The following is a 26,075-nucleotide window of genomic DNA, read 5'->3' on the forward strand; positions in this document are numbered from 1 at the left end:
TACCGAATAAAAAATCAAAGAAATTGCGCCACACAATATCAGACTGTCAGAGAGTTGAGATCTGTAAATCATTTTGGAGTAACATGACATGGAGTCAAAGAAAGGCATTGGTCAATGTTTTAGTTAACAAACATCCAGTTCAACATAGGAGAGGAGCCAGTACAAAAAGAAGTCAAACTTTACTGTACAATTTGAAAGTTGATAACAAGTTGGTAATGGTTTGCAAACCAATGTTTTTATCAACCCTTGCCGTTGGTGAATGGTCTGTTTTAAAGTGGTTAAAGGAATTAAATGACTATGGAATACCAAACCGTCTAAATACCAAAGAAAAAGTTAGACCAGCAGATGTTATAAAAAGGGATCACATTAAAATTTTTTTAAACAATTTGCCAAAAATGCCAGCACATTACTGTCGGCAAAATACGGAAAAACTCTATTTAGATATAAATTATACCTCGATGAAAGAGGTGTATAGAAATTTTGAAAAGTATTGCTTCGACCACAACTTGGATAAGGGAAGCTATATTTTGTTTTTGAAGATGGTCCACGAAATTCAAATAGGATTATTTCGGCCAAAAAAGGACCAGTGCAATACCTGTTATTCATACAAAACATGTAAAGATATAGATGAATATACTTATGAGCAACATATTGCTGCAAAAGACAGAGCAAGGATTGAGAAGCAAATTGATAAAACCAAAGCTATCAATGGTGAAATTAATTGTTTTACAATGGATTTGCAAGCTGTGCAATTAGTTCCACTTATACCTGCTGGAGCACAATATTTTAAACAAAAGTTGGCATGTCACCAATTTACAATATTTAATTTAAAAAACTCATTAGTGGTATGTTATGTTTGGCACGAAGGGGAAGGTGGGCTAGACAGCAACATTTTCTCTTCTTGTGTTATGCACTTGTGTTGTTATGTATAGTGATGGCTGTAGCGCTCAAAATAGGAATGTTACGTTATCTAACACGTTGCAACACTTTGCAAAAATGTATAACATGAAAGTTATACACAAATATCTCACTGTTGGTCATACGCAAATGGAGTGTGACTCAGTTCACGCAAACATCGAGAGAAAAAAATAAGGAATTAAGAGTTATTCGTACCAGCTGATTATGTTCAACTTATAAAGAAATCTAAAACAAGTGGAATTCCTACAAGGTGCACTACATCCAACATGATTTCTTTAAAGACTATTCTAAATTAAAATACTATTCATCTATCCGTCCAGGGGTAAAAACAGGAGATCCTTGTGTTACAGATCTAAAATGTTTAAAATATAATTCAGATGGTACGTTCTACAAATTAACATATGACGATGAATGGAAACTTCTGCCAAGGCGAATAAATTGGGACAATGAAGAAATTTCTGATCTATATCATGCATCCTTAAAATTAACCGAACGGAAATATTTGGATTTGCAAAGTTTAAAGCAGTGTATACCTCAAGATTATCATCATTTTTATGACAATTTATTATTTCAATAATTAGTTATTATGCTTAAACATTTGGTCATGATAGATGATAATTTACATTTTTGTTTATTTTGTAAAATTTTAGGAATATTTTTGTGAAAATTTATTATTTCAATAACTAAGTAGTTGTTATATATCAACATTGGGTTCGTATAGATTATAATTTGTTAAAATCATCAGTTGTTCATTTATTAATTTTGAAATTCTGAGAATTCTGATGTTTCTTATGACGTGGTAGTATTTCTAATGGAATTAGTTAGTGTTTTTAGATAAACGTAACAACCACGTAACTACGTGACCTGATATCAACTTAAAGTGCAGCAACCTCGTAACGTTCATAATTAATTATTATAGTAACACCTGAACGGATTTTTTAAACTATCATGTTGTAATATTGTTCTTTGTTCTTTGATGGCGGAAAAGAAATTTTTAGGTTAGTCTAAGTTAAAATGTATGTGATAGCAACCCTCTGACAATATTCTAACTTACAAAATTCTGTATTTTATTTTATAAAACAAATTACATCAGAGAGACACATGGTATTCTACGAATCAGCACAAGGACTGATTGTTTATGAGTAACATTTCACGAAAAAGTCTTTTTTTATACTTATTTTTTATATACAAGATTTTGAGATCTAATAAATTAGGAATGGTGTGCTACTATTCAAGAGTTTTCCTTTCTTTTGTAATTATTTTAGGATACGTTATTCTTTGTTTTAACAACTGCGATGTTCGCCTTTTATACTGCACATCACATTTGAGACAAGAAAGTTGGTAAATTAGATGACTCTCATTTAGAAGCAGTGTCTGGTCTTTAAGCTTCGAGTATAAGCTGTAATTGGATAAGCTGTTATATTTAGCTAATTTGCTTTTAGGAATTCCACTCAGCAACTTGATTATATTGTTAGTTAAGTCATTTAAACAGGGTACCTTTTTGTAAATAACGGGATCTGTTGGTCAGTTACTACATTGCCCGTCATATAAGGCTGAGTTGCAGATTAGTTGTTTGAGAGTTTTACTGGGATAGCCGTTATTTAAAGGTATGTTGTAATAATGTTTTTTAATTCTTTTGTGACAAAATACCATTGCTAATGTGCAAAATTCTGTTCTTCATTGCAACAACAGTGTTATGATTTTGGCTTTTTGAGTGCTGAGAGGGTATATATATATATATATATATATATATATATATATATATATACATATATATATATACATATATATATATATATATATATATATATATATATATATATATATATAGAAAGTAGTTAGGTATTATTGACTGACACGTTATGTAAAATAAAGTTTTATTATGAGGTTGCAGTCATTAATAGGGCAGGAAAGTGAAACTCATTGTTTTTTATCAAGCTTTCGCAAAATTTATTTGCTTCTTCAGGATATGCTAAAATATGGTATCAGTAAATATAATGAAATTATAATTAAATAGCATTGTATAAAACTAGTATAAAAACTTACAACATGAGGTTAATCCATTAAATTTTCAAATTTACAAAACATTAAAACTTAACTTAATAAAATTATATAGTTATGAAGTACAATATTTTAATTTTATTTAATTTTGTAGAAATTCATTATGACATTGATTATGTTGATGTTTGATTTATGTCAGAAAGACACTTGTTTCTGTTTATTATATTTTTTATATTATAAAAGCTAGTTATCAATAACAAAAAATATAATAAACAGAAACAAGTGTCTTTCTGACATAAATCAAACATCAACATAATCAATGTCATAATGAATTTCTACAAAATTAAATAAAATTAAAATATTGTACTTCATAACTATATAATTTTATTAAGTTAAGTTTTAATGTTTTGTAAATTTGAAAATTTAATGGATTAACCTCATGTTGTAAGTTTTTATACTAGTTTTATACAATGCTATTTAATTATAATTTCATTGTATTTACTGATACCATATTTTAGCATATCCTGAAGAAGCAAATAAACTTTGCGAAAGCTTGATAAAAAACAAAAAGTTTCACTTTCCTGCCCTATTAATGACTGCAACCTCATAATAAAACTTTATTTATATATATATATATATATATATATATATATATATATATATATATATATATATATATATATATATATATATATATATATATATATATATATATGTATATATGTATACACAAACATTCATACAAACAAAATTTTTATAAACAAAAACAAAAAGGCAATTTTTTATGACAGACACTTGCAAGTTGCACAACAGGAACTGTAATATTTTGATATTCTGATAAATATAAAAAAATATCTAACATTTGATTCCGTAATAAAACTCGTTGGGCCTAATAACACATGTCAAAAAAAGACCTAAATAAGTGCTTTGTACATATAGAAAGCAAAGTTATACAATTTTAAAAATATGTACAGTGTCAGTGTATAATAAACTTTGCAGAAAATATCAACAAGTCCCTCCACCATTTTCTCGGAGAATATTTAAATGAACAAGAAAAAAGCAAGAAAATGTTAATTAGGCCACGAGATAAAATTTAGCACCATATACTCGTATTTTTATTTCAAAAGTATTAATATTCCAACTCACGGATATTTAATTTAGGGTTTGTAAAAACTGAAAATGTTTTATCCAGCCGCACCATACGCTAATCCGTTGGATGATAATTAAATTGATAAGAGTCAGTTAATGAACTTCCTAAGTCTAGTGGATTCTAAAATTATGAATATATTTGTTTGTGTTTACGAAAAATATCGTTGAGCTTTAAAAAATGTAATTGAGTTTGGGCTTATAGCTCGCGGTTTATACCTGGTGCATTATGCAGAAATGAATCTCTTATTCGGAGTTGCTTCCAGGTAAATTTAATTAAAAAATTTTACACCATAAAAAAAGTTCGCAAATATGGAAGTATACTAATTCGCTTTCGTGGTCAGTTACTTCACTTTTTTCATATCTAACAATAATATATTCTTCTCCTTTTTCTGTAGACATGACTCTGTCTGTTTTTTAATGTGCCTCCATTAAGTTGTTCCATCGTTTTTGTGGTATTCCTACTGATCGTCTTCCTATTGGGGATTCACCTCCCGCCGTCTTTACTACCCTATTTGTTGTTATTCGGCTTATATGATCGTTGAATTCTACCCTTATATTTCTTACCCAGTCCTTCATATTCTACACCTTGCATCTCCGTCGTATATCTGTACATCTAATTTTTTTCCACGGTGTGTTACCATCGATTTTTCTAAGGTTTATTATCTCTGCTTTGTTCTCCCTATATCATGTCGTGTTTCTGCCGCTTATATCATTATTGGTCTTATGATTGTTTTGGAAATTCTGCCTTTAAGTTCTTTCCCGGTATTTTTTTTCTCCATACTGTCTTATTCGGGCAACCAGGATCTGTTTGCTCTATTTACTTAATCTTCAACCATTTATTTTTTCTTTTTTTGGAAACATTAAAATATTAAATCTTCTGGAGATTATATTGAATTGATGAAGCACACGTTGTAAATCATCTTTAATTTAAGAGATAGTCTAGCATCGTCTGCATAGTAGATTATTTTAAGTGGTTTTCTCCCATTTGATATCCTTCTTTAGTTCTTACTTTTTATTATTTTATCCATGATCAGGTTACACAATAGATGTTTCTGGGAATCCTACTGTTTCATCCTATTGCCAGCCCAGCTTCTATGGGTCAGTTAGTTCTTCTTCTGGTCTTACTTTTATTGTGTTGTTCTGGTAGATGCCAGTTAACTCTGATCTTATCAAATGCCTTCCTACGGTCCTCGAAACATAAATATGCCAGTTTGTTGTACGATGTCTCTTGCACTTGCTTGATTATAAATATAGCGTCGGTTCATGATCTTCCCCACCTAAAACCTTGTTTTTCTTCTGATACTGATAATTTCATTCAGTTTATTTGTTATTATTTTGGTTGTTAATTTTAGTGTTGTGTTGAATAAATGAATTCCTCTGTAATTTTCGTGGTCCAATTTGTCTCCCTTTTTAAAAAAGATTTATTAGGATGCTTGATCTCCATTCTTGTGATATTCTGTTTTCTGTTTTGTTCTATTATTTTTTGGATTAATTTTAATAGTTTGTTTGGTCAGATCTCATCCTCCGTACTTTAGTTTATACGGTATTCTGTTTTTTCCTGGTGATTTTATTTTTTCCCTCAATTTTTATTTTTTCGTTTGTCGTCCCTTCTGGTGTTTGTTGTTTATTACCGTCACCTTTAGCAAAAGGGATCCAAAGTAGTCTTCACATGTGTTTCATCTATATGTGGGAGTTTTTGTCAGTTCTTTTATTAGGTGCGCCCCCTGTGACTGGGGGATGCTTTTTAGGTATTCGTAGCCAGAGGATAGCAAAAAGTGACACCTGGCAGTAGGTATAAAATGATCCATGAAAATGGTAAATGTGTTTCGTTTTTATTAGTATTATAAGTTTGTTCATCTCTTTTTTTTGTCCTCTGATCATTCTGCATATTTTTTTTGTGTTCTGTAGAAGTCGCGTCTCATCTATTTTGAGTAGCATTTTCAGTGTTCACTTTTTATTTGTCTCACTACGGTATTCGTTTCATTTCTGATTCGTTTTTAGTGGTTGTATGCTTGTTGTGTTGTGTATTCTAAAAATTATTCCTTCTTTTCTTCACATTTTTTTACTTCCTCTCTAAATCATGGGGTTTTACTTTTTGATATATTAGTATTTGTTACTTTCGTCTCTTCAAACAATTCTGTTGCTGCATTAATTATGTTGTTTATGAGTTTCTTCCAGCTTTCATTCATGTTATCATCATCGAATATTTTATTCTTAGCAATCTTCTCAAACATTCTTTTTCTATATAAGTATTCCGTAAAATCCGTATTTAGTCCTTCGACTCTGATTTTTGTTTGTGTTGATGCCGCTCTTTTGGGTGTAAAGTACATCTGCTAAGTTAAAGCATCTTACGTCGGTCAACATTATCTATTAGAGATCTTTGTCCACGGGTGTTACTGAATGTATGTTTGTGTTAGTATTTGTGGTCAAAAAGTATTGTTTATTCTAAGTTCGTTATGTGTGTAGAAATTTATCACCAGGTCTTCATTTTCGTTTTTAATATTCTCGTTATGTTTTTGCTTAATTCCGGATATTACGCGGTTGCCTATTTGAGCGTTAAAATCTCCACGTATTATGTATGATCTTTCCTCTGACTTGATCTAATATTTGTTATAATTCGTCATAAATGTTTTCCTGTTGTTTCAGGCTTGTTATTTTCTGGGTTGTGTACTCCGATGGTGTTCAGGTGCTTCTTCTTCATTGTTATATTTGCTGTTACAATCCGTTTGATACATATTGATACTCTTTGATATGTTTTTGGTATCTTTGTTGTACATATTATGTTTTCCTTTGCTACCATCGTAAATTAATATAAATTCAACATATTTTGATTATCCCTTTCCTCTCTTGTTTGTTTCCTGTGGAGCGACTATGTCATTTGTTTCTGTTTCAGCACTTATTATTTTATTGTTATTTCTTGGTCACTTGTGTTAAGCGATCTGACTTTCCATGTAGTAATTCTTATCTGGGTTTTGAATATTTTTCTCTAGTCGTTATTTCTCGTCGTAGTCATCTTCATATCATCAATCAATTTCCGAGGTTTTACATTTTTTCTTTGAATATTATATCAGAGTCCTAATTATAGAATATTATGTCTCCGCTTCAGAATTTATATCTATAGGTCTTTTGCCAAGTCGAGAGTACATCGAAGTTGAGAAGAATCCTGAGAAAGTAATAACCGTCACATGTTATAACTCTTATGTATTCATAAATGTAATCTTGTTGTACACAGGAAACACATTTACAATTGTAATTAAAAATAAGTAAGAATGTTTTTTTTTCGGAAGCCATTTGTAATAAACTGATTGGACTACAGTCAATTCCCTATTTGGACATCTTCCATTTTTTATAATAACTATTACAGAATTCTGGTTCTCTCTACCAGTTTTTACATGTCTAGTACGCGGTTGCTATATGTTTTTATGTATATTGTTCAGTTTTTTAAGTTTTCTGACAAAAAATCTATAGTTAAAGTCTCCATAAACAGCCCCATTGGATGTACAAGTCTTTTGACTGGCTCATGTCTAGTGGAAAAGATTGCTATCACTCTGAGATTATTTTTTTTCGTTTTCTGTAGTCTTCAAACTTATTAGCGAATGATTGTACAATATAAATTTTGCCGTGTTGTAACGAGGCTATGATCGTTTAACAGTTCGAACCGTGGGAGTGTCAATATTTGCGCATCCACTTCTACAACGTGAAGGCGAAGTGGGAATCAGAACGGCTATTTAAGGCGTGTGAATAGCGGAATTAGACAGTCTTGCAGCTAGCGCTCTAGGCTCCCTGACTCGCCGGTGTACTGAACCAGCGAGACATTCTGGACAGAGATAGTTCCGTATTGAGGATCATACTCTGTCCCTAACCAAGCGGAACCCATCGGTATTGCGTATTGAGCATTACCGTGGATCTGCACAGAACCAACCGGGACAGAGATTTCCGTATTGAGGATCATACTCTGTCCCTAGACGGAACCCGTCGGCATTGTGTATTGAACATTGCCGTGGGTCTGCACAGCTAAATATTTTGTTTGCGAGCATATACGGAGCTTTCTCTGAATTGAAGCGAAAGCGAGTATATTAGTAGTACTAATTAGTTTCTTTTCTTTTATAGACGTTTGCCGGGGAATATTCATTCATCGCGGGACCCAGACGGAAACGTAGAATTCATTTTATTTTTGTTTTATAAGTATACAACGTAGAATTCCTTTTTTTTAGTTTTTATTTATTGTATATATATACTTAATAGATTTATTTTTATTTCAAACCTGTGTTTTACTGAGTCTGTCGCCCCGAAAGAGCTACCCATCACAAACTGGCGCCCGAGCAAAAATTAATAACATGCCGACAGATAAAGACACAGACTCAGTAACAGGTACGTCGTGGATAAATCGACTTTGCAAAGAGGAATTGCAGTGCGAGGCCGAAAAATGCGGCTTAGATCCCAAGGGAACCGTCGACGAATTGAGATCACGACTCAGAACCTATTTTAAAAATCGCGAGGAAGCTACAGGAACAATCCCAAAAGAAAAAACTTCCAAGGGAACAGAATCCGACACACTGACCCAGGAAATTTCGGGCATCCGAAGACAATTACAGGAATTAGCAATAACGAAACAAATGGGGCAACCAGAATTGCTAAATCAAGTACGAAAGTGGAACACACACTTGGACAAGAAACATTCGGATGCAATAGAATTCTTAGAGAGGATAGACGAATTAAGCTTGGCCTACGAGATCGATAAACAAGATCTACTAAGAGCATTACCAGAATTATTAGGAGACCACGCCTTGTTATGGTACAGAAACAATAACAAAAATTGGAAGTCATGGACAGATTTCAGCGAAGATTTTAAAAAAGCTTTCTATCCCAGGGGATATTTGCTACAACTAGAAGAGGAAATCCGAAACAAAAAACAGAGACAGAACGAACCAGTAGATAGATATATCACGGAGATTCAAACATTAATCAGACGAGAAGGATCTTTTTCTAAAAACCAAGAACTCGAAAGGATATACAAAAATTTGTTACCAGAATATAAGCTTTATGCTCGCCGCCGGGATTTCGGAAACTTAGCCGAATTACAGGATTTAGCCCAAGAATACGAAGCTCTAGAAGACGAAAAGACCCGAGCAAATCAGATTTGCCGTGGAAACTGGAGACGCACGGAGCAAGCAGAGTACGATGCGAAAACGGCATGCTTTAGATGCAAGATGCCAGGTCACAGCCGTAAAAACTGCAAAAACCCATGGAAAAAGTTTTGTTCGCGTTGCGGCAGAGAAGGGGTTTACAGCAGCGACTGCTGTTTCAGGCGTCAGGGAAACGAATTACAGACTGGAGAAACAAGGAGTCGTCCCAGTCTGTAAAACAAGATTCGACTCCATTCGTTTTCGCCGTTACACAGCCAGTAAGCAATGACATTCGACTGTTCGCATCACTGAAAATAGGGCAAAGAACATACAGAGCGCTCATCAACACAGGTACCACTAAAAATTACGTCGGGGATAGAATAGCTCAGATATACAAGGACTCTCTAGATAGCTACAGCGGGAGAACAAGACTAGCAAATGGAGCGTCAATTGAGCTTAACCAGAAGTTGACAATTGAATGCGAGATCGATAAGTTACAAACCCGACAAACATTCATAGTAATGCCAGGGTTGACGGAAGATGCATTAATAGGAGTGGAATTCCTCAGGAACCATTCTATCGAACTTAAATTCGATAAACATACGACCAAACAATACATACAACATCAAGAAGAGACTTGTAACACTTTAAAAGACTCCACTCAAAATACGGAGTTAGAAAGGTTCCTAAGAAAAGAACTAAGGGAGTTTGAGAATATAACAGGACCCACCAACTTAATAAGACACGAAATAAAATTAAAGAAAAAGTGCGATCCAGTCAAGCAGCCTTATAGGCGGCACAATCCCGCAATGCTACAGATCATCAACCAAGAAGTGGACAAGATGTTAAAAGAAGGAACCATCGAACCCTCCACAAGTGGTTGGAGTTCACCGATTGTACTAGTTAGGAAAAAGGATAACTCGTACAGATTTTGCATTGACTTTAGAAAAGTCAACGAACTATCAGATAAGGACGCATATCCGTTACCCAGAATATCGGAAATTCTGGATAGACTTAAGGAAGCAAATTTTATATCGACCCTCGATTTAAAACAGGGATATTTTCAAATACCCCTAGAAGAAACAAGCCGCCCAGTGACAGCATTCAGCGTACCCGGAAAAGGCCATTTTCAGTTCAAAACCACCCCATTCGGACTGCATTCCGCAGGAGCCACTTTCCAACGCCTACTGGATAAGGTAATACCTCCCGATATGGAATTCGCGTTTGCCTACTTGGATGATATCGTAGTAATATCTAAAACGCTCCAAGAGCATTTAAATCACCTACATGAAGTTTTCCGAAGACTGAAAGAAGCCAGATTACAGCTGACCTTCGAGAAATGCACGTTTTGCCAGTCAGAACTCAGATACTTAGGACATGTGGTTGGAGCAGAAGGAATAAAAACCGACCCGGAGAAAACCAACGCTATAACCGGACTTACAGCACCGAGAAATGTGCGTCAACTCCGCCGGTTCCTAGGAATAACATCATGGTACCGCCGATTCATAGAGAACTATTCGACAATAGCAGGACCGCTAAACATGCTTCTGAAGAAGAAGATAAGATGGAAATGGACCGATAAGCAGGAAAACGCGTTTGAAGAGCTAAAATCAAAACTTACATCGGCCCCAGTATTAGCATGCCCCGATTTTTCGAAAACATTCTACCTGCAAACAGATGCGTCGAACTGTGGACTTGGAGTTGCACTAACACAGAAATACGACGGCCAGGATAAAGTAATTGCATATGCTAGTCGAACCCTCACACCAGCCGAGACAAAATATTCCACAACGGAAAAAGAATGTCTATCCATCGTGTACGGGATAAAGCAAATGAGGCCGTATATAGAAGGATACAATTTTAAGGTCATATCAGACCATCAGTCCCTCAAATGGCTAAAGAACCTTAAAAACCCGTCAGGTCGGTTAGCCAGGTGGAGTTTAGAACTGCAACAGTATGATTTCGAGGTAATATATAGAAAGGGAGTCCTCAACAAGGTAGCAGATGCTTTGTCACGACAACCACAAGAAAACCAGAGCGAAGAACCAGAGTCGGAATTATTAGCATCAGAACTGGAATCATGCAGTTGGTACGGTAATTTATATAGGAATGTACTCCAGAACCCAGACGATTTCCCGGATTTACAAATATCAAACGGGAAATTATATAAACACGTTTGGAGCAGCCGTAATTTAGCCGACCCAGAGTTTAATAACCCATGGAAATTATGCGTACCAAGATATAAAAGGAAAGATATTTTGGAGGAAAATCATGACTCGACCACAGCAGGCCACTTAGGAATTGCAAAAACAATTTGCCGAATAGCGCAAAAGTACTATTGGCCTAAGATGTTTAAACAAATTGCAGACTACGTTAGAGCCTGTACGAAGTGCCTCCAATATAAACCGTCTCAAATGCAACCAGCCGGGAAAATGCAACCGTCCACTGTAGAAAAGCCTTGGCATACTGTCTCAGTTGATTTAATGGGACCATTCCCAAGATCTGCAAAAGGAAACATTTTCTTAATAGTCGTGCAAGACCGGTTTACCAAATGGGTCGTCGCTCAGCCAATAAGAGCAGCATCTACGAACTCAATCATCGACACTCTACGATCAAAGGTAGTCATGCAATTCGGTATCCCGAAGAAAATCATCTCGGACAACGGCGCGCAGTTCACAAGCGGAAATTTTAAGGCGTTCCTAAAATCCTATAACATAAATCACATTCTAACACCGCCGTACTCACCTCAATGCAATCCAGTAGAACGAATGAACAAAGTACTGAAAACGATGATAGCTACTTACGTGGAGAATAACCATAAAGACTGGGACAAATTCATACCAGAATTCTGCTACGCCATAAATTCGTCAAGACACGATTCAACAGGATTTTCACCAGCGCTTCTTAATTTCGGAAGGGAATTAGACACAACAGAGGCGACAAATGGACAAGATATACAGGGGTATGCAGAAAAATTAAACAAGTTAGAAGAGTTAAGAGAACTTGCGAAAGTGCACATGGAACACGCTTTCGAGGACCAAAAGAAATATTACGATCTAAGACGAAGAGACTGGCAGCCACATCCAGGAGATCGAGTCATGAAAAAGGAACACCATCTATCATCAGCTAGTGCAGCTTTCACCAGCAAACTAGCGCCGAAGTACTCAGGGCCATACATAGTAACGTCAGTAATATCACCAGTAATAGTAAAACTGAAATTGGCCGATAGTAGTAGCCGCAAGCAGATGACGGCGCATGTAAAAGATTTAAAACCATGGGAGGGGGGAAATGTTACTACAGAAATCCAATCCCCACCACAGCCAAACGGTATTTAAGTGGCAATGCTAGCAAGCAGAATTCAGTTCATCAACATCAAACATGGAAGACATATTAGAGATACCGGAAGAGATGACCCCTCTGGGAACGCCAGAGAGACCCGAACTACCCGTGACACCAGGAAAAGACGCGGAGAGGATCATGAAAAGATTCCACGAACTTTTTGGGACACCACCAACCCCACCGAGGAAGAAGAGCGTACCTGATACCAAAACGGGACAAGAAGCCCAATCCGCGTCCACTCCAGGAGAACCGGAACCCGGGAAACACGCCGACCTTATAGAGATCGTCCCAAAACACCTGGTTGAGAGGGGGACCAAAAGATACAGGATATGCTGTAACAATCAGAGGAAGATTGTAATAAAGATACCGAGAGGGATAGATGGCATCACGAGGCTGTAGACACCATCTACACAAAAAAAAAGGTATGTTACTTTTTTTTTTTTTTTTCAAAGAGAAGGGGGTGTAACGAGGCTATGATCGTTTAACAGTTCGAACCGTGGGAGTGTCAATATTTGCGCATCCACTTCTACAACGTGAAGGCGAAGTGGGAATCAGAACGGCTATTTAAGGCGTGTGAATAGCGGAATTAGACAGTCTTGCAGCTAGCGCTCTAGGCTCCCTGACTCGCCGGTGTAGTGAACCAGCGAGACATTCTGGACAGAGATAGTTCCGTATTGAGGATCATACTCTGTCCCTAACCAAGCGGAACCCATCGGTATTGCGTATTGAGCATTACCGTGGATCTGCACAGAACCAACCGGGACAGAGATTTCCGTATTGAGGATCATACTCTGTCCTTAGCCAAGCGGAACCCGTCGGCATTGTGTATTGAACATTGCCGTGGGTCTGCACGGCTAAATATTTTGTTTGCGAGCATATACGGAGCTTTCTCTGAATTGAAGCGAAAGCGAGTATATTAGTAGTACTAATTAGTTTCTTTTCTTTTATAGACGTTTGCCGGGGAATATTCATTCATCGCGGGACCCAGACGGAAACGTAGAATTCATTTTATTTTTGTTTTATAAGTATACAACGTAGAATTCCTTTTTTTTAGTTTTTATTTATTGTATATATATACTTAATAGATTTATTTTTATTTCAAACCTGTGTTTTACTGAGTCTGTCGCCCCGAAAGAGCTACCCATCACAGTGTGCTTGACCTTTGTACTTTCCCACTAAAAGTTAGGCTGTGCTTTTTTTCAATCGCAGAACGTGCTTATTGGTACTCGTAAGTCCAAATCCGGACTGAAGAACTTTGTAGCTAATCCTCGCTTAGAAAATTTATTAGCTGTTTCACTGCTGTATATTTTTCGATAAACTGGTACTCTTTCCAGTGTGACACAGTTATGATCCACCAGTCAAACGAGTTCTTCGTGGAATTCCCACATCATAACCCCTTAACTATCTGTGCATATATTGATCCGTATGAGTTCAAAAGGTCTCATTTTTCTGCACAGTGCAAGCTTGCATAAATTTTGCCGTGGGCTAAGATGATCAGCTCATTTCCCTACTTCTATAGAAGTATTAATAACATATATAAAAGTGACGCAATACCAAAGAAGGGAATGGCTTAAGAATTCATAGCTATAAAAAGGAAACCAATTTACCTCAAATATAATGAATTTAGGCTCATTTGCTTAACAAATCACTTACTAAAAATATTCTTAAAGATCATACAGAATCAAATTTATAAAAACTGTGAAATAGACATAAGTGACTCCCAGTTCGGAATAAAAAGGCCTTGGGAACAAAAGAGACATTGTTTTGCGACTCAAGCACTCATTCAAAAATGCCTCGATCACCAGAAAAAAGTATATCTCTGTTTCATCGAATACCAGAAGGCTTCTTATATAGTCCAGCATGAAAAATTGTTGTATGATCTACAGAAAATGAAGCTAGATACAACAAAAATCCGCATAATTCAACACCTTTATTAGAACCAAGAAGAAAGCTTAAAATATTCCAACCACACTACTAAAAGCATCTCCGCAGACAAAGAGGTGTCCGACAAAGCTGTGTTATTGTCTTCATTGCTCTTTAAATTGTACTCTGAATGTGTATTCAAACAAACACTAGACGGCACCGAAATTGATATAAAAATAAACGGTAAATATATTAACAATATCTAGTATGCAGACGATACCGTTCTAATAGCAGAAAATATAGAAGACTTACAAAATATACTAGACGGAGTTAATAATGCAACTGAAGCAATGGGGCGGGGCTTGGAATAAATCTTCAAAAAACTAAAGTAATGATGATTACCAAAACCAATGAAAATTGTCGCATTGACCTAAATAACATTCAATTACAACAAGTTCACAAATTCAGGTACTTGGAGTAGTACTAAATGATAAGTGGAATCCAGATATAGAGACAAAAATACGAATAGAACAGGCTAGGACCATGAACAATAAGAAAAAACAAATTATCTATAACCGAAAACTAAGCTTAGACATCTGAATTAGAATTATTAAATGCTACGTTTAGTCAGTCCTTCTGTATGAACTTTAAAAGCTTTGAATCCTTTGAAATGTTAGAAATAGAGACTTAGAACTTATAACAACGATTAAGAAAAGAAAAGACCTCGTACCTAGGCTACATAATGAGAACTGAGAAATATAACCTCCTACCATTAATAATTAAAGAGAAGAGAGAGGGGCGAAGCGGAGTTGGTAGAAGAGCCATGTCATGGCTCCGTAATATCAGAACTTAGACGGGCATGAACGTTCAACAATTACTAAGAGTGGCGTAGAATAGAGAACATTTTGATCTAGTAATCGCAAACCTCCAATAATGCAGTGCACTAAAAAAAAGATAGAAGTATTAGCTAAATCCCGTGCGGACCACGTAATTTATCAAGTTCAAAAAAGTTTTTTCAAATAACTATTTTATGATCAAATCAACTTCACTAGTTGTTTGTACAAATTGTTAATTATTTTAATAATTTTTTTATTGTAGAAATGATGGTGTAAAAATGATACAATCTAGTCGAAGATCAATAAGTTCTGGCAAATAACACTATAATAAATTAAATTAATACTAAGCACCAACCTATGGTAACTACTCCTTCTTCTTAATGTACCTATTCGTGACAAAAATGTTGGCAATCATCATGGCAATTTCTATCTCGTCTGAAGCTAAGATGGGACGTCCATTTTTCATTAATTATGGTGTTAAGGTAGCGCTTCACTCTTTTTAGACCTTTTATCTTTTTCTTGCTAACTATTATGAGCTTTGTCTTCTTTACGTTTTTATTGAGTCCATATTGTTAACTGTAATAAGTAATTTTGTTTATAAGAACTTGTAGGTCTTCTAGGTTGCTATGGTAGCTATTGCTGGTTGCTATTGCTTCTAGGTAGCTAAATGCTTCGGTGTTACCTGCATATTTAGCCATTACCCGTTTAGTAGGATGCTTCTTTCAGCTTCATAAAAAGCTTGGATTATCTGTAGAAACAATCTTAGGAGATAACTCATGAGCCTTATCGTGTAGTATTCTTCGCATTTCTTGTCAGCTGATTTTTTTGGAAGTGCAATAAACTTAAAATGCAGCTATTCTATTTGTACTTCTCTAGAGTTGTATATGTTAAGTATCTATGTTATTATTGCTATTAATTCTTTGTCCATTCGTTTGAGTAGTTCTCCTTGTAGATTATCGGAGCCTACTGGTTTACCATGCTTTAGCTATATTATTGAGGAATAATCTTCCTGCTGCAATATTTTTGGTCCATAATTTATCGCCTCTTCTAGCTCAAAGGTGTTATCTCTTTGGTCTTCAAACAGTTTCTCTAGGTATTCTTTCCACCTCCTTATTTTACTCTGTTGGTCCAAGATAATGTTTTGGTCAGAGTCATTTAGATTTCCTTTCTGTCCCAATATTAGTCCACCTGTGAGTCCTTCAACTTTTCTATGTACTTTGTAACTATCGTACTTTAACTGCAGAGTCTCAATTTCTTCGCAACTTTTCATTGCTTCTCTTTCTTCACTTTTTGAATTTTTCTGAATATTTTTATATTTATCATTTTATATCTGTCTGGATTATTTTTGTCTTTTCTTCTTTCGTCCATCAGCTTCAGGATCTCAATCTGTCATCCATGATTTTTTCTTAATTAATTTATCTACTTTTACGTGTTTTTCCTTTACATTTTATACTTTTTCTGTAATCTGTTTGATCTTTATTAATTCGTTTGGTAATTACTTGGAATAGTCTATTAACTAATACACTCGTTTCTTGTACACTGTTAATACTAAGTTCTGAATGTTGTTAATACTAAGTCTCTTAAGATGTAGTCTCTAAAGATGTACTATGTTTTCATTGATTTCATTTTTGAGAACGTCATCTAAAGTAAATTATAAATTTTTCTACCTTATAGCACCAGATATCTCTAGTGCTTCTTTATCAGATATTGTAGCCCTTTTGCCAACTCCTTCTGAGCAGGGTACAAAGTGACAGAAATCATTATTGTCTTTTATAGTTTCATTTGAAAACTTTAATATGCGTTAGGGGTTTCATTAAGTATCATAATATAGTTTTAAATATTGTAATAAATAATTTCTAAAACATTTATGAGGTTGTCATTTTTCCAATTGTGTCTGAAGCTGCCCCATTCCCGGTCTGAAGGTTGCCCCAAGTGGGGCACCTTCAGACGTTTTTGAAAAAGTGGTTTTGATTTTTTTTACAAGTATAGGGTTTATTATTAAAATCAAATATACAGTGAAAGTTGGGTGAACAATGTATTTTGTGAATATTTTCTTTCTTTATTTGGTGAAGTATTTAGCGTGATATGACAGTTCAAATTTTTATGTCTGAAGGAGCCCCACTCTCCCCTATATATTGGAGTATGCCGAATATGCCTCTTGGTAAAGTCTATGTAAAATGATATATTTTAATTTATTATCTTTCACCACTGAGAGGATGGCCGTATCGTCGGCAAAACTGGCTCCTGTATTTCCTTCAAATTTTGAAAATTCGCATGTATACAAAAGATGTAGAACCCGACCAAGAAAGCTACATTGGGGAACTCTAGCGTTTATTTCTTTAATAAGATCGGAGTAGGTGACATTCTGTTTGATCCTGAAGTATCTATCTCGTAGATAAGATTTGATGTCGCGATGTAGTTGGTTAGTTTTAGTGTTTGTGTCTAAATCTAAACTGGTGGTGGGATCAGATTTTTTTTCTATAATTTGCCGCGTTTTAGCAATCAAACATTTGTTAAATAATTTATAAATTCTAGATAATTTAAAAAAAATTAAATATAATAAATTTGTTTAATTTTTGTCTGTGCATGCTTTTAAGAAGAAAGTTTTTATATTGAAAAAATCGTTTATAAACTAATACTAATTTTGTCTCTTAAGACATTTGTTTAATAGACGTTAATGGTTGTGCCGGTACTAAAATTTAATTTATTTAAAGCCTACAAAGCGAAATTTTACCTGCTGCATTTATACTCTATTCGGGCTTGCTTGCAGTTATTATAAATAGCGCATTAATGGCTTACGTCCGCCGTTGCTGTTCACTCTAATGGAATATGTTGTGAATCTGCCGAATTAGTTCCTCGATACATTGCCGAATAATTTGATAGGATTATTAACGATTGCCAGGAGCAAAAACAATGGAAGTTAGACTGCTGGGCTATAAAACGGCTATACAGCTTGAAGGGTATTCACAATAAGCAAAACAAGTAGTTCTTGCCCTCATACACGAAGATTATGGGACGTTGTTTTCATATATTAAGTTAGCGTCACAAATTATCGACATGAGTTGGAAACAAATAGATTTGTTGAAATAATCGAGTAATTATAAAGATAATAGTTGTTTCTAAAACTTTTGATAGCAATTGCCATTTATAGTATCTTGAATATATGAAAAAGTTATTTTAATTATATCGGTTCTTTAACCATTTCATCCATCAATCCAAATATCCCCATTTCAATTATAAATAGTATATGGTATAATTGTTTGGATAATAGGGATGAATTTTTAACTTAATCACGGTTAAATTTTGGTAGAAAGCATGTGAATTGGAAAGAAGTCGACTGGGAACGAGTTATGTGACAAATAAGTAATGCTTTTGCTTACATTAAAGTAATAGACGGGTTCGTGTTTTTAGAAAACCAAATAATGAACTGTATGTACAATATAACATAACGAATACTATTTTATTTGGTGGAGGGTCATAATTTCACCAAAATTATGCAGCACAAATAAGCAGTTAAATAATTTACATTCTTCTTCTTCTTCTTAACATGCCATACACCAAAGTGCGTAGGCGGCTATCTCATTACTAGAATTCTGTTCTTGGCGGCGTGACACAGCTCGCCTGTATTGTGTATTCCTGTCCATTCTTTAATATTCCTTAACCAGGATAATTGTTTGCGGCCAGCTCCTCTCCTACCTTCGATCTTCCCTTGTAGGATTAACTGTGGTATTTCATATTTTACTCCTCTCAATATGTGCCCAAGGTAACCAATCTTGCGTTTTTTAATTAATTTAAAGAGTTCTCTTTCCACGCCGGCTCTCTTAAGGACGTCATCGTTTCGAACTCTATCCACCCAAGGTATGCGCATCATTCTTCTCAATGACCACATTTCAAATGCTTCAAGTTTGTTGATAGATGTTTTTTTTAAAGTCCACGTTTCTATGCCATAAAGCAAGATGGACCATATGTAGCACTTGGCCATTCTGTAGCGTATTTCGAAATTTAGGTTTTGATTACATAGGATCGGTCTGAATTTCACAAAAGCTTGTCTTGCCATTTGTATTCGGGTTTTTATCTCTTGTTGTGGATCCGATTGGTCATTGATTGTGGTGCCAAGGTATTTAAAAGTTTTCACGCATTTTATGCGATCGTCACCTATGCATATTATCGGGTTTTCTGGAGGGCTTCTGCTAATGACCATATATTTCGTTTTTAAAATGTTGATTTTGAAGCCATATTTTTTACCTATGCTATTCACCCTATCAAGTAATAACTGCTGATCTTCCAAATTATCAGTTATAATCACTGTGTCGTCCGCATAGCGTAGGTTGCTAATTGGTATGCCGTTCACCTTAATGCCTAATTCCGTGTTTTCAATGCTTCCGTAAATATATTTTCAACATACAAATTAAAAAGCATCGGAGAGAGTATGCAGCCTTGGCGGATACCTTTCCGGATTTCAAATTCATCCGTATATTGGTCTTGATCAATCCTCACCTTTGCCATTTGGTTCCAGTAGAGATTCTGAATAATTCTGATCTCCTTCTGGTCAATGTTGGCCCTATGTAGTAGTTCTATCATGATATCATGTTTAACATTGTCAAATGCCTTCTCGTAGTCGATGAAGGTGAGGTAGACATCTTTTCGTTGATCTAAACAGTTTTGTATTAAGGTGTTTAAACATAAAATTGCCTCTCTTGTTCCTAGTCCTCCCTTAAAACCGAATTGTGTTGACCCGCTAAGTTCAATAATTTGAATGTATAATTTACATACAAGGAAATATATAACATGTGTTTGCTGTCCTTGTTTCAGACAAAATGTATTTTTAAATTTCACCTAGTTAGCCGGTTTTAGACATATAACTTTTATAGAACACTAAAATAAATTAACATATTGACTTACCCAGCAAATCCCACTCGCCATTCGTAATAAAACTACTCAAATCACCCCCGTCGTCATCTTGCAGTTGAAGGTCCAGCTGAGGACAAAATAAGAATTAGAATCATAATCAATAATAATAATATTTGCTTACAACTAAATCATAGACTTCAGGGTCTGCATATATTTTGTTTTAAGCAAAATTCGTGTATAGAGAATAAGGCCCTCTAAAATGATATTTAAAAAGCAAATGTTTGTTGTTTACATAATATATATATATATATATATATATATATATATATATATATATATATATATATACATATATGGAAAAGGATAACCGAGTGAATAATAAAAGTAAAATGTAATGGCATGTCTCGCAAAACAGGAAACCAAAAAAGGTATATCGATGGAAGGCAACCGTATATACGTATTTCTGACTATTGGCCGTCTTCAGTACGGTGCAGCCAAGTTAGAAAACGAGCATGTTAACTTAGAAAAGGATTACAGCGGGAGCAATGCAACCAATTTGTGTTATTAGAGTTATAAGACCCTGATGGTTTCCGGGGCAACAACTAACAATAACCACGGAGGAAGCTACAGCTACCTCGGGAAAGGAATGCCAAACGTTAAAACGTTTCAAACAAATGGAAAAGGATATTCACTCGCATTATTCTTTCACTCGCATTATGCTTTTCCATTTGTTTTGAAAATTTTTACGTTTGGCATTGCTTTCCCCAGGTAGCTGTAGCTTCCTCCGTGCTTATTGTTAGTTGTTGCCCCGGAAACCATCAGGGTCTTCTAACTCCACAAATTAGTCCTGCAGTAATCCTTTCCCAAGTTAACAAGTTCGGCTCCTTTTCTAACATGGTTGCACCATACTGAAGACGACCAATAGTCAGAAATACGTATATATGGTTGCCTTCTTTTTTTGGTTTCCTGTTTTGCGAGACATGCCATTACATTTTACTTTATATATATTAGATATATATATATATATATATATATATATATATATATATATATATATATATATATATATATATATCTAATATATACTGTAAATCTATGGACTTAAGAATAATCAAAATAGCATTTAATAAAAAATATCCCTACACCTTTTCATCTTCCTTATCTCTACCAACCAATGTTCAGCGCCACTATAATTACATCTGGCATATTTAACTTAATTACCAATCCTACCATTTCTATAATTTTATTCCGTATTGATTGAGAATTTAAGTAAAGTATATTAAACTCAGTACTATCACTTCAGTGAACTTGTACTATCTAACCTAAATTGAATTTATAGTTTACATTCATTAGTCATTTTTAATTTAAAAACATTACCATAACTGTCACTGACCTACATTAGTTTCTTTATTATGTCTTCATGATGGATATAAATTGGCTTCGAATCCTTAAAATTTCTCAAATAGACTATTTTTTGTCCAACAATATTTGAATGTTTCCTTTATTAATTTGTGAGCCATTTTAGATAAGCTTCTGTTTAAAAAAGTTAGTTTCTCATGTACGTATATGTTTGAAACATAACTTTTGTCTTTAATACAACTTAGCATATTTAAGTCTATTTTTTTTATTTATGATTTTTCCTTGCTTTATTAACTTTTCTTTTAATATGTCGAAACCCCAATTTTGCTGCAATTACTGATCTATTTTTAGTTTCCTGGTTGTAACAGTCTGACACATCGGGACTAGTCAAATTACATGATAAAAGATCGTTAACAAATTATATTATAACCTCTTTAGAATCTTTATTTTTTAATTGGGCTTTATAAATCTCCTTATTACAGAAATATTCTTTAATTTCTAATTCGCAGATTCTTTTCTCTAGCTGAATTACCTTGGTTTTTAATTGAATATTTTCTTTCTTCATATATCGCACATATTTTAGTACACATTGCATTTCCAATATGAGAGAATCAAATTTACTACTTAAAAAAGCCATAGATTCTTCAATTTTCTGAAAAGATTTTTGAAACCCGATGATTTTATTTGGTTTCAATGAAAAAATTTCAATCTCTGATGACTAAACCTCACTTTTTACACATCGACCACATTGGACTGTATTTCCTTTAATCAGACCGGATTTCTTAGCACAACTTTTGGTAGAGTAAAGTCGGGGATTATGAAATATATTCGGTAATATAGAATACAATATTTTTGTTAAAACTACTAGTGCAATCTATGCTCAGTTGCTATTAAAAGTTCTTTCATCATCATCATAAGTGGCTCGACAATCCGTTGTGGATCTTGGCAACTTCCCTCCATCTTCTGACCCTTAGAATCTGTAGATCTTCTTCCACATCATCAATCCATCTCCTTTGTGGTCATCCTCTGCTTCTTGTGCCCTCTGGTTTTCTGACATCCTAGCAATGTGTCCAGCTCATCTAAGTCTCTGCACTTTAACGAATTTCACAATATCTCGATCGGTGTATAACTGATATAGTTCAAAGTTGTATCTTCGATGCCATAGCCCATTTTCATGTACGGCCCCAAAAATCTTTCTAAGAATTTTTCTCTCAAAAATACCAAGAAGTCTTTCATCATTTTGAAATAAGGTCCACGTTTCAGCCCAATATATCAAAACCGGTCTTATTAAGGTCTTGTATATATTGAGCTTTACTGCACGTTTTATATTTTTATTTTTTAAACGTTTCTGGAGACCGTAAACAGTTCTATTTGCTATTGCTATGCTTCTTTTTATTTCATCGCTTGTCGTGTTTGTTGCATTTACTAGCGATCCAAGGTATGTGAATTCTTTGACTTGCTTCAAGGTATGGTTGTTAATTTGAATTCTCTGTTGGATATTTCGGGGGTTTTTCAAGTCCTAATTCACTTTCCGCGTCCGCAAGCATTGTAAAACACTGCACCATGTCTCTTATACTTCTTCTCACTATAACTATATCGTCAGCGAATGCGAGAATTTGCGTCGATCTATTAAAAATAGTTCCATTCTTGAAAGTTTTTCCACAAGAGTGTTTAGTTTATGGCCATTAAGCGTTTGGTTGTTCTGACAGTTAATGTGATTTTGGTAAACATAATATTTTTAGGAAAGTACATTAAAGTTTTATTTCAAACACTTATGAAGGTGATTTTACTTATTATTATTATTATTTAATTAAGTAGATGAAGGATGTATGTAAGCTTTACGTTATAGATACCGCTCATTATAGATACCTTATTATTTTTTTCCGGTCTATCCTCCATAATATAGGCGGCAATTATGAAGTAGTATTTTATGTTACCCGACTAAAACTTTAAATCCTAACATTGGTTTCTATTTTAGAAATGCCTCGAACGATTCACAAAATGCAAAAGAATGCCACAAACACATCGCCACAACGAATGTGAAAGACATGAAAAATGCAGTACTATCAGTTAGAAGCGAAAGAATGGGTTATTTGAAGCCATGCAAAATATTCAACGTGCCTCGTGCCACCCTTTTTGGACTTTGTAAGACAGATGGTGCTGCTGGTGAGATATGCCAAACAAAACTAGTAGTTTACTAAGAGCTAGTACTAAGAGCTAGTAAAGCATTGTCTGGAAATGGAGAAAACCTACATATTATGGATTAATCTTGCATTTCAGTTAGCCAGGAGAAATAACATTCCATATTCCTTTTCGTTAGTTAATAAAACCAATGAAAAGGACTGGCTAAAACGATTTAGATTAAGGCATAATGACGTATTAGGCCTACGAAAGCCTACAAGAACTTTGTTTTCACGGGCACTGGGCTTCAACAAGAAAAACGTTGGCGAGTTTTTTAATCTGTTAGAAAAAGAAATTAAAGAAAAAAGTTTTCAGCTAATTAAATATTACGACCACCGAAAGTGGTTTTAGTATAGTTCAAACAAAGTGTCCAAAGGGGAAAGATGTTTTTTCCAAAGGGGAAAGCATCAAGTAGAGGCGCTGATGTCTGCAGAATGAGGGTCTATGATTATTACGTTTTGTGTATAAGCGCAAATGGAAGTTATGTGCCCTCTTTGCTTATATTCCCTCTCAAGAATGCCAGTCAGCAAATTGTTAAAGAAGGGAGCATCACCTGGAAGTATTTTTGTTTCCATCCATCAGGGTGAATTCAAACCGACATTCTCACGCAATGGTTCAATCATTTCATCTATTATGTAAAAGCAAGTACCGAAAACCCTATATTTTTAATTTTGGACGGCCATCACTCGTGCAACTGCAACATTGAAAAAAAAAAGTAATAAAATTAAGACAAAAGTTGAACGAAAAGAAAAAGCTTACTGACGATGCAAAACCTGGTAGCAGCAAAGTGGATTTTGTGGGAGTAAGTTCAAGTTGTGCTAGGAAAAAAGTGAAAAAGAAACTAGTAGATCAAGACACATCTTCAAATGATTAAGATGCGAGCTCTGGGTACACGAATTATGTGCTGATGCCGAACGCGATTGCTATATTTGCGATTCTTGTCGTTAAAAGCATATTTCATAGTATTTCATATTACACGACCATTTTTTCGGTGAACAAAAATGTATTTTGTTTTTCAATAACACAAAATATATTTTTATGTATGTATTTTTTTTTGTTACAATAATTCGGTATAATAAACCTTTTGGTCACGCCGTTACCATTTTTTTATTTATATTTATATAATTTATAAGCAAAATAATATTTCATAATTCCCGAATGTACTATTGTAATTTCTCATGCAAATGCTACAAACCACAGCATCTACAATTTTTTTTTCTGTAAAACACATTTTTGCAATATTTTATTTGAACTTAACCCTAAACCTTATTTTTTCCTAGTTCTATCAATGTCGTTTTTTTGCTTAAAACATACGCTCTGTAGCAGGATATCCATTAATTGTAAAATTGTGTTTCAGTTGTTCAGTTTTTCTTTCGTTAAAATTGGTGTTAAAGTTTAATCAAGTAAACCCTATTTTTTGCGGAAACCCTACAATGCCAAGTCGGAAAATATAACAATACACGCACAGTGACTACAGCAGGTTATGTACTCAGGGCGTATTCATAGTGCACCTCCGTGCCGGTCTTATCACCGCAGAGATCCATAAATCTGGAATAACTCGATTAGCGAAGTTTGGAATTTAACCCTATGCTTAGTAATTAATTTAATTAGAATCGGGCTAATTTTAAATAACATTCCTCCCTTTATTACAATAGATGAGATGAATGAGTTTGTATATCAGCCACAATTATTTTAGACGGGTTGTGTATCGTTCACGAAATATTAATATTTACTTAAATAATTTAATTCTGGCAAAGGTGCTCACTCCAATTACTACGAGTATTTAAATAGTTAAAGCAAATGAATTAATAACGAACCTTTTATAGTTCGTTTATATTATATTAATAGTAAATTCGGGAAATACACACTTAAGAAATTGTGAAGCAGCAGACATACGGAGTATGATCAAAAGTTTTGTGCCCGTCTTTTGCGAAGAACTGTTTCTTTAAGGAAAAGTTACAACGAACGTGGATGTGTAAAAGGAAATCTCGAAAATGAAATTACCTACATACTAACATACAATAAAAACATTTTCTAAATACCGCACAGTAATCAATTCAATGCCTGTGGATGCTTACCACAGAATGGTAGGGGTAAAAAGTACTAGCAATCGCATAAAAGAAAGTGCAATGCCTATCTAGTTTTCAAATAATATTTTTTATCCTTTGTTTTTACGAATCAGGTGGATCCTTGTCGTGGTCCACTCTAGTGGTATTTGGTCTATTTTCCAATATATTTTTTATTAGTTAAAATATATGTTGGCTCTATTGCGTTAGTTAAAGACACTTTGTTTTATTTTCCTCTATAAATAACTCCAAAAATAATTCGGAAAAAGTGATATATAAGATAAGTGGAAAAGAGTAACAATAAACAGACACTGAGGTTAGTACACACAAAATCGACAGCTACCATTGCCTTCCAACTCACCTAAATTGCGTCAAACCTGATTGCG

At 34.4% G+C, this 26,075-nt stretch overlaps 1 protein-coding gene across 1 annotated transcript in view; it reads right to left on the bottom strand.

Annotated features, from left to right (window-relative positions):
- nAChRalpha7 (nicotinic Acetylcholine Receptor alpha7) overlaps window positions 1-26,075 on the bottom strand; it is a 530,333-nt gene that overhangs the window by 103,958 nt on the left and 400,300 nt on the right. Inside the window, exon 6 of the mRNA XM_072546893.1 lies at window positions 20,135-20,210. Within this exon, the coding sequence (XP_072402994.1) occupies window positions 20,135-20,210 (76 nt within the window). The remainder of the gene's footprint in view (window positions 1-20,134; window positions 20,211-26,075) is intronic.

This window comes from Diabrotica undecimpunctata, chromosome 10, assembly GCF_040954645.1.
Source record: "Diabrotica undecimpunctata isolate CICGRU chromosome 10, icDiaUnde3, whole genome shotgun sequence".
Taxonomy (NCBI): Eukaryota; Metazoa; Arthropoda; class Insecta; order Coleoptera; family Chrysomelidae; genus Diabrotica; species Diabrotica undecimpunctata.